The sequence below is a fragment of the Copadichromis virginalis genome, linkage group LG20 (genome assembly GCF_057382275.1).
Source record: "Copadichromis virginalis isolate Kocher_CV1m ecotype Utaka linkage group LG20, C_Virginalis_male_GT1.1, whole genome shotgun sequence".
Lineage (NCBI taxonomy): Eukaryota > Metazoa > Chordata > Actinopteri > Cichliformes > Cichlidae > Copadichromis > Copadichromis virginalis.
Window position 1 is genome coordinate 32,440,342 of NC_140637.1, and position 9,916 is coordinate 32,450,257.

Consider the following 9,916-nt stretch of genomic DNA (forward strand, 5'->3'; position numbering starts at 1 on the left):
GATGTGTCAATATAATTGTTTCTTTGCAGGAAAGTAGATAGCCTTTGGGCCAAGACACTGAAGAAGATCTTTCCCTCTACGTTCAGCAGGCTGATCTGGCTGATGGATGAGGAGTTCTTCTCCTTAGGGATCAGAATACCTCCTGCTCTTCGCCAAGCCTTTGGAATCACTCCTTTCTGCCAGGCTACCATCATCAGCTTCCACAGGTATTTGAGGACTTGTGGGGTATTTTTATAGAGCCTATATGAGATGCCATTAGGTCCTGGGGCTGATGCTACACTTGCCTGCCTCACTACCTTCTCTACTTCACTCCATGTTGGTGGTCTTATGTCCATGTGGTGTTCAGGTACCTGGATAGGCGGCATATCAGTCGGAATGGTAACTGGCTCATGCCTCTGATCATCAGAGTAAGTTTTCCTGAGATGATCTCCCAGGTCTTTTATGGGCATTTTGAGGAACCTGCTCTTCTCTTCAACAAAAAGGCCCTTAACAAAGTTTTATGGGTTACTGTAGAAGAGGGTCCTTGTACGTTCTTTCTTCTTATGTTGTCGCCTGAGGTGTTCTGCTCTTCGATGCTTAGTAAGTTGTTGCTTTATTTCCTCCTACAGTGCAGTGAGTCTCTCCCTTTCTGTCTCATAGGCCCTCCTCCAGTGTTTCCTCAGTTGTCTTCTCTCTTTCACTAATCTATCAATTTCCCGCTGTCTCCTGGACTTTAACTGGTTTAAATGGCCTTTCTGCTGTCTCTGAGTCTTATTCTTTACCCCAAATCGCTCGGCCCCATAGCTGTAGATGATGGTTCCCGGGTTCTCCAGCTTCCTTTCAACTGGACCCTTTTGTTGATCTAGTATAAGAGCCAGTTCTGAGTTAATGGTTTCCCACTCTCTTTTCTCACTGGATCTGGGCCACAGAATCTGATCTTTTCCTACCTTCCATCTTCTTTCCCCTTGCTGGTAGTGGTTGGCTAGACTCAGTGTTGGAAGTTTCTGTTGGCTGTTTCTGGATGAGCTCTGGGCTGGAACGTAGTGTTGCTTGTGGCTGCTTACATATATACACAAGTGTGTTGCTAGCTGTTGGTGGCTAAACTCCAAGCTAGGGACCGATAATAAATGGCTGGGCCCTGAGTTTGGATCTAATATTGGGTGTGGCTGGCTAAAATCTAGACTGGGAACTGCTACTGGCTGGATTTGACTGAGTTCCAATCTGGGGGAGGACTATGGGGAGTCTGTACAACAATGAACTTTGAACGGGGTGTTGATGCCCTGAGGACTGTGGGGATTCTCCAGCCTCTGGATTTCAGTCGACTGATTTGACTTACTTCTTAAAAAGTATGTGTCAATGCGAGGCCCCTTTCTCAGCTCGCTGAGGCACTTCTTCCTGCCTTGGTGGATTTTAAGGCCCATGTCAGTTGTTAGTTTTGACCAGCCACAAATGCAGTTCTGCAGCTTCTTTCCTACCGTCATTGATGGTCCATTATTAGCAATACTGGTTGATCTATTCGTCGTTGGTACCGTTCCGTGGTTCGTTGCTATTAAATCCGTCTGGAAAACGTCTTCTTCCGCCCCTGCTCTAGCGGACCCTAAGGGTATCTTCTCCTTTGAGATTTCCGTAGTAATAATGGGTGTACCCAGGTACGCTAAAAAGCGCTGCATCCTGCTGGTATGAGGTGTTAACCCCCACCAGCCCCGTTAGGGTCTATTCCCTCCTGTTAGCGGTCTTTCCAGGCTGTCATCTGGTCTTTCCCTGATTGTCAGCTGCCCTTTCGCAGCGGTCACTGGATCACTCCAGAGTTCTGATTCAGTAAAAAGGACTATATGTTACAGTCTCTGATAATGCATTGCTTTAAATGGAGAAAATCTTGAGGGATGGCTGTTATGAGGAAAGGCAGCCCAGACACTTTACCAGTTTGGGACACATCGTCAGTAAATGGCCTGTATTTATATAGCGCTTTTCTAGTCCCTAAGGACCCCAAAGCGCTTTACATATCCAGTCATCCACCCATTCACGCACACATTCACACACTGGTGATGGTAAGCTACATTGTAGCCACAGCCACCCTGGGGCGCACTGACAGAGGCGAGGCTGCCGGACACTGGCGCCACCGGGCCCTCTGACCACCACCAGTAGGCAACGGGTGAAATGTTTTGCCCAAGGACACAACGACCGAGACTGTCCAAGCCGGGGCTCGAACCGGCAACCTTCCGATTACAACTCTTGAGCCACGATCGCCACATTTAAGTGGAGTGTGCCACTGGTTTATGTTAACTTGTTATTTCTCTTCTTCTTTCTTCTGTTTAGTTCCGTACAGTTTATTTTTTTTAAACGTTATGAGATTTTGTTCTTCAAAAATTTCTTCTATTAATAACCAGGTCACTTTTGTTTTGTTTGTCTTTTTATATATTTTTTGTAAATGACAAAGTCTGATGATGGTTCTTCCTGGTGCTAGAATATTGGTCAATTTAAAACACACCTGTATTGTTCCATCATTGAAGAAATAAGTAACTTGCATAACACCAGCAAGAATAGGAGCTGTTGAACCAAAAGATCAACATATTGAATGATGGTATGGAACAGTAAATAGAATATGACACCTCAATATCTACATTTCTTTTAAGCTGGCCACTCCCTGCTGATGCATTTTTTTAGGAGAAATGTAAATAATCACCTGCTGTGACATCTCAGCCCTCCTGCAGATATAAGCAGTGTACCTGGGGCACTCGGACACACTGAAGTTGAAGAAACAAAGAGCATTCGGTTAGACTCACAGGTGAGTTCACACAGGTGAGTTTCTGACATCTCACAGAGTTGCAAAAGCTCTGCTATGTTTGCCTAGCCTCTTTGTTACCCTAAAGGTAAATAGCATTACATTTGAAACTATTCCACAGTAAATAATAGAACACTAACTGCAATCACTATAATTCCGACAACGGCTTGCACACTTTAAAAAATGATTTGTTAATAACTGATTTGTTGAATGATTTGTTTGTCTTTAATTCTGTAGGTAGGTAACTGATTTCTCTGCATGTTCTGCTTTAACTCAGTCTATTTCTTTCAGATCCACATCAGCAGATCATTAAATACAGCAGAAATCTGACAATGTATGTCAAGTGGAAATGGGCTGGACAGGTACGTGAGCAAGATAAAACTCCTTTCACCTCAGGAGAATAGAGTTTGTGTCCTGTGTGGGACTGATGGTCTTTAGACTTTTAGACTTGAGCCATGTAAATTAGTGGATGAAGTTCAGGTTTGTATTAAAAGCTCTGTGAAACAAAATGTGACACTGACACAGTGTCCTGCAGAGGACCAGCTTCACTGTTTCAGGCTTCATATTTCACATGGCTGTAATTACCTGACAACAGGTCACCTTTACTGTCTGGGTTACTTCCTATGCAATAATGATAAGAAGAGATGATTTAGAGCTCGTCTTTGGGGCAATCTGGGATTTATTCAAAAATAGCATCAACAGGAGGAGCTGTGATGTTCCAAAGTTGCCTACAGATGCACAACAGCTTGGACTGCTTGCAGATGAATACATATTGATAATGAATACACAGTGCTAAGTGCAGCCTGAGAAGCAACACTGAGGGAAACACAGGTTCTGCTGAGCTTGTTAAGAAGCGAAGAGCCTGCTGATCTTTCCTCTGAAATTCAAAGCTTCCTTCTGTCAAGTTTCCTGGGTCGTTGACCCAGCGTTTTCAGTTTTGTCATGTTTGGTTTATTTTCCACATCCATGTTTTCACTTCCAGTTTTCTGTGCCAGCCTGTCCACCAGTGTATTATGTTCTAGTTCATTCCATGCATCATTAGTTAGTTCAGCCGTGTACTCACCTGTTTCCAATTGTCATCATTCAGCCTGTGTATTTAAGTTCCTCAATTTCACCAGTTCATTCCCATATGGAAAAGAAATAGTAAAAACTTATATGTGATTACTCATGAAAGTGGCCACTTTCTCATTACCTTCATACATTGTTTTAGTAAGTATCCAAAACATACAAGTTTCATTATATAATTTTTCAAGGGATCTTATATCTGTTTTCACTCTTGTTTGCTTTTCATACAAGTTTCACACAAGACAGATACAAACTTTATAAGATTTATATATATATATCTTTTCCATATGGGTTGTCGCGTCATTGATGTTGTCACTGCTGTCTATTCCGCGTTTGCCTTTCAGTTCAGATCAGTCAGTCATTCAGTTCAGTCATTTAGCCTGCTTTCTTCCCTGTTCTGTTCATCCATTCATCCTCCAATAAACACCCTTAATCCTCACCACGAGTTCAGCGTTTGGGTCCCCTCTTTTCCACATCCACACAACAACTCCTGACACCTTCAATCAAACCAACAACTTCCTCTTTGTTCCAGCTGCTGTCAGTGTTTGCCATCCTCCACCTGGCTCCTCTGCTGACAAGTTCCAAAGAGATCATTCAGCCACTGGACTGCAACGACATCCACCAACAAGACAGCAGCCGACCCAGCGGCGTGTACACTATCTACCCTTTTGGAGAAAAGTCTGCTGTCGAGGTACAGTCCAGCCTCTGTAGGAGACAAAGCTAATGTTTGAGGCTACAAGAAGCTAAAAGGTGACACATGTTTGTTTGCAGGTGTACTGTGACATGGACTTAGAGGGAGGAGGCTGGACAGTGAGTTTTCTTTCTCTTTTTTTTTTCAGTTAAAGTTCCAGTCAAGTAACTTTTCAGTATGAACACTTCCTTCTGGAGGAAATTATAAAATCATAGCTCTGCTGTCTGAAAATTTCACTTCCTGACATTTTTCATGTTTATTAACTGGCCACACTGTCCCCTCTTCCAGGTGTTCCACAAGAGGGTGGATGGCTCCTTGAACTTCTACAGACCCTGGAATCACTACAAGATGGGCTTCGGAAACCCCAATGGAGATTACTGGCTTGGTGAGACTTTATTTTGTCTATGACAAAATCATTTAAATTAAAATCTGACCATTCTCAAACTGTTCAAACCTTCAGTCCTTCACAGTGTTGTAAAGTAACGGAGTACATATACCGCCGTCACATATTTAAAATACTAAATATGAGTAAGTGTATTCTGTTACAGTTTCGGTTTAAAAAGGTGGTACTCAGAATACAGTTACTTTGTTGAAATAAATGGATTACACAAGGTCTTTTCCTGTTTCATATGTGAGACTATGCCCTCTCTATTTTTGGAAATTCCATGCTAATTCCACGCTTCCAAACAAAACATGCTTTAAGAGGCTCTAATGCCTGTGTCTCAGTCTCGCGGCCCATGTCACCCCTACTTGCTGCATAATGACATGAAGCAATATTTTCAAAAATTATTATTCAAAAAATAATTTAATATGAAGGCAATATAAGCAGAGTGTTACAGGCAAAACCCTAAAGAATGTAGCCTCGAGAGAAAAAGGAGAGTTGAAAAGTACGAGTTGTCACCGAGTAGAAACGGGAGCTGGAAGCATGTAAATATAATAATAACCACTGCAGCCAAAAGGAGTGCCTGTGTAGCAGGTTGGAAAAAGCTACATGGTTATTTTTGTAAGAAAACCAATTACCCCCTTATTTTTTGTTTATTATTGTGACTTATTTTGACATTGTTATGTGTTGCCAGACCATGGTTATATTTCATTATGCCAGTAGATGCTGCTCTTGTACTGCTGTGGAACTACCAGAGAGACTCTAGCTGAGCCTCTACTGAGGCGTTGTAATTGGACTACCTTCTTTGGCCTCCCTCGTCCACTGGCAGCTAGCCCTCGTCCTCTTCTCACGTCATTTGGGCGAGGATGACACAGGTCGTCTCTGGGGGATGTCCTAATATTCGTGTCTAAATTTTGGGTCGGCATTGCATTCGGTGCAACCAAAGAATGCGTTGACCGGCGCGTCGCTCCCCCTGACATCAACGACCCTCGCCGTTGGCCCACTTCCCAACGGTCGTGGTTGTCAGCTGGCACCGCAAGGAGGTGGTGATGGGGTTTTGCCAGCCAATCTCTGTATTGTACAATTTCTTTAAAGGCAGTTTGTTCCAGCAAACTCTATAATCGCAGATCACTAGGTATTTTACTGAATGATTTCCAGCTCTGTCAGCTTTTATACTTCTTCATTATCAGTGTGTGTTTGTGTGTTTTCAGGTCTTGACATCGTCAGTGCCCTGACATCCCAGCAAAAATCTGAGCTGCGGGTCGACATGAGGGATTTTCTGGGAAAGGAAGTGTTTGCTCGTTACTCTTCATTCAAGGTTGATGCTGAATGTGACGGATACAAACTGACTATTGCTGGATTCAGTAATGGAGGGGCAGGTAAGTGAGGTGATATGGAGGTAAAGAATCTATGTAAAAGACAAATGATTAATGCATGTCAGTTTTACTTCTTGTCCCAGTCCTCACTTATTCCCTCATTGTTCTCAAATATTCTTGTCTCATCTGTTTCCTGTGACTGTGTATAAATAGCACCAGTCCTCCGGTTGTTCCTTGTTTTGCCATGCTGTACACGATGCCTGTGTGAAGCAAGTTTATTTAAAAAACTCTCTGTTTTTGTTGTGTTTCTGCAGGGGATGGTCTGACTTACCACAATGGAATGAAGTTCTCCACCTTTGACAAAGATCAGGATGGGTCTTCCGGTAGCTGTGCCCAAACATTCCTGGGGGCATTTTGGTACAACAACTGTCACCATGTAAACCCTAATGGTATTTATCGCTGGGGACCTATGAGCACTTATGGTGCAACTGGAATGGAGTGGTACCCATGGAAGGGTTGGGGCTACTCCATGAAGGCCATGAGCATGAGGTTTCGTCTCGTGCAGTAAATCTGCAGGACAAACATTCAGCAAAATTTTAGCAACTGCTTTCTGATGATTAATTTCTTTTCTTTTCTCTCATTAATCATGTAACCTTTCTTTGAGCTGTTTTTTCTTAAAGCTGGGCTAAAGGAAAATCCACCAGTGCAGTACAGCTGACTCATGTTTTTGAACGAAGCAGTCAAATAAAATAAACCAGCAGCAGTTTTTCATACATCACCATAAATATGTTGCAATGACAGACGTGTGTGAAATCAAACAGCAGTAATGAATGAAATGCAGAGCTCCTGTGGTTACACATACACAACAACACACATATGGCTGCTTTGGTCGAGGCCATCTCACTCAAGTTGGACTTTATTAGTTGTAGAAACACCAGGAAGGAGTTCAGCTGCATTGAGACTGCCTGAGCTGCATCAGGAAAATAAAGCCCACCATCTTTAACTGTAGACAGAGGTCTAATACCTCATGTGAATCATTATCTGCTCACATGCTGACAATAAATAAGAAGCAAAGCAAAGACTTGTTTTTGTCTGATGTGCTCTCTTTGTCTCTGTATCTTTGTCTGAATTCTCTGGCTGATCATGAAATGCTGCCCTCTACTGGTCTCAGTCACAAACGTCCTTCTTCAGAAACGAAAATATAGATATTCAGACTGAGGATGCCTTTCATCAAACAGCTTATGCACACAGCAACACATATAGAAAAAACATGCAAAAGACAGGAACAAAAACACAATCCAGCAAAATAAAGCAAAATTAAGTGCTCCTCTAATGCACACATTCCAGAACAATAAATGTACAATTTCACAGATAAATGATTAACAATATAATTATTAGTAGTATTTGTATTATTGTGGAATTCACTATTATTGAAATAGTTCCTGTTATTAATGCTGCTGTGTGTATGACTGCCATTGTAAGAATATATGGATATACTGTATACACAGATTATTTAACTGCTGTACTAATGTGATGAGATACATTTACCAATAACAGCATAATCACTTCCATAATTATCAATTAGAATGTGGTAATTTTATGTTTTTATGTGTTATATGTTATATAGGTTTAGTGACGCTGACTTGTGGCTTCGCAGGGTGATTCCCTTTAACAACAAGAGCATGCACACAGTTTGTTTTAGGCCACCATGAATAGCTCACATTGTAAATCACAATGAGCCAGTATATGATACTGTAGCTTCCACTCGCTGTGACAGGATGGCTCGTAGGAGGTCATTACACTCTGCTTCATTGGGTTCCAGTTCAGATTAAGGGACAACACATGGAAAGACAGAAACTGGGAACAAATGTTTGAAAAATATTTACTGTTAGAAAACATTCAGTGAACAATATCGATTTTTCTGTTTGGCAAACTTCAAATCTGAGTCTCCAAAAGCCAGTCAGACAATAGAGTTGGTATAAACAGAGAGAGGAGATGATGCTTTTTTTAGACAGAAGAAGGGAAATATTTAGATTCACTTAAAAGGATAATTCTCTTTTTTTTTAGCACTTTCCACTTTCGCGTTCTTGCCATTAAGCTATAATTAGCTTTAATTTCACTTAAATTGATTATAAATCTACACATTGCACCTTATTTAACAGTTGTATGTATTTTAACAGAGCAAGAGGTGGACCACACGTTTGAAGAGCTGCTGGTCTTTATAACTGGGGCTGACTTACTTCCACCACTGGGGTTCCCACTGTCCTGCAACATAGACTTTTACGATCAGGAGTCAGGGATGCGGCACATCCCATACGCATCAACGTGTAGCTTATCCCTGTATCTCCCAAGAGGTGTTGCAGATGAAGATCAATTTAAAAATCTTATGAACGATGCATTAAAAGGATCCCTGGGATTTGGAAAGGTGTAGTTGCATACATGAACTGATGCTGGGAAGCTGTGGTTAAAACCTGTGGGCTTTTGGGATGAAGTTGTTATTGTAAGTGTTCTTAAAGGGGATTGTTCCTGGCACCGGGGCTTCTTAAAGATTTTACATTTTAAAAGTGTTTTTACAAATGACTGTTCATTGTGTATATAGTTATATTTATAGTCCAGTTAAGACAACTGGGGTATGCATGCATCAAGCCATGCAAAATAAGTGGTGTTCAGAAAGTTTACGGTATTGGAAGAAAAATGTATGCGCCCTTACTCCCAGCAAATGGGCGATAGAAAACCGATCGGTGCCTATGCCATTCCCAGTATGCGCTGGCATGACGTCGGGGCAGCATGAGTACGAGCAATTTTCTTTCTTTCTTTTTTTTTACCGTGATGCCGCCCCCCACCACGATGCCCCCCTGGCAACCGCCTGTGTCGCCCGTATCAAAAACCTACAGAAGTGTTCGAGTCTTTAAGTTGCAAAATTGAACTGTGTGTATTTACTAAATCCTGAGAGTAGTTTTTAATGGCCGACGTGGGCTTTGTGTGATACAAACTGTATCTGGCCTTAAGTGCCCTGTTTTGAGCACTCACAGTTCTATTAAAAACTCAGTAGCATTACAATTTAAGAAGTTCAGAAAGCACTGACTGTCTCTATGATATTGCAAAGGCTTCACTTAAGAGGCCACAACAGTCAGCGTGTGTTATGTACCACTGGCTGGCTATTAACCAAAGAAAGGAGGATAAGAAGACAGCTGTAGTTCTGCTGCTGGGAGCCAGGTAACCACTGCTGGGACACTGGCGTGTTGTATTAGTGATCAAACTATAAAAACAACCCTAAACACAAAATTAAAGAAACATACAAACAGATTATGTTACAGCAAAAAGTGAGTGAACTCCCAGTTTACCGATTAAGCCAGAGGCAGCCACCACAGCACTAAAAACTATGAAATGAAAAACTGCTACTAAGTGAATCTCAATTATTTTAAATAGCTCAACAAACAATACTGCAAATGAAAGTCCTAGAATAAACAGCAGTCAGTGCTGCGTCTGAAAACAAACAAAATTCTCTAACACATAAATATTCATTTTCTGCCTATAATAAAAATTATGACACCTACATATTACTAAATGAAAATACACCAGTAAAACACAATAAAATACATCACAGCAGCTCATCAGGTAAAAGTGTAAATTAGCCCTAGAAAAACAGAACATAGAAGAAATTAAGCACAGTGCAGGACAATAGCAGGAAGCATTCACCG

The 9,916-nt window shown here is 41.6% G+C and overlaps 1 protein-coding gene across 2 annotated transcripts; it reads left to right on the plus strand.

The window, feature by feature from the left end:
- The first annotated feature begins 2,684 nt into the window (after positions 1 to 2,684).
- LOC146685204 (microfibril-associated glycoprotein 4-like) lies at positions 2,685 to 7,296 on the plus strand. 2 transcript variants are annotated; one of them, XM_085444169.1, is made up of 7 exons: positions 2,685 to 2,764; positions 3,053 to 3,123; positions 4,359 to 4,517; positions 4,598 to 4,636; positions 4,806 to 4,902; positions 6,111 to 6,278; positions 6,530 to 7,296. In XM_085444169.1, exons 2-7 carry the CDS (start codon positions 3,094 to 3,096, stop codon positions 6,781 to 6,783), a joined length of 747 nt encoding a protein of 248 aa, XP_085300295.1. In that variant the 5' UTR covers positions 2,685 to 2,764; positions 3,053 to 3,093; the 3' UTR covers positions 6,784 to 7,296. The 2 variants fall into 2 exon arrangements, with proteins under 2 accessions (XP_085300295.1, XP_085300294.1); XM_085444168.1 differs by having other exon boundaries at positions 2,696 to 2,778.
- Positions 7,297 to 9,916: the final 2,620 nt, after the last annotated feature.

Excerpts from the sequence above, each read along its gene's own strand:
- LOC146685204 (XM_085444169.1), top strand. The coding sequence starts at position 3,094 with ATGTATGTCAAGTGGAAATGGGCTGGACAG. Across the intron at positions 3,124-4,358 it reads AGTGGAAATGGGCTGGACAG|CTGCTGTCAGTGTTTGCCAT; the intron begins GTACGTGAGCAA and ends TCTTTGTTCCAG. Across the intron at positions 6,279-6,529 it reads ATTCAGTAATGGAGGGGCAG|GGGATGGTCTGACTTACCAC; the intron begins GTAAGTGAGGTG and ends GTGTTTCTGCAG.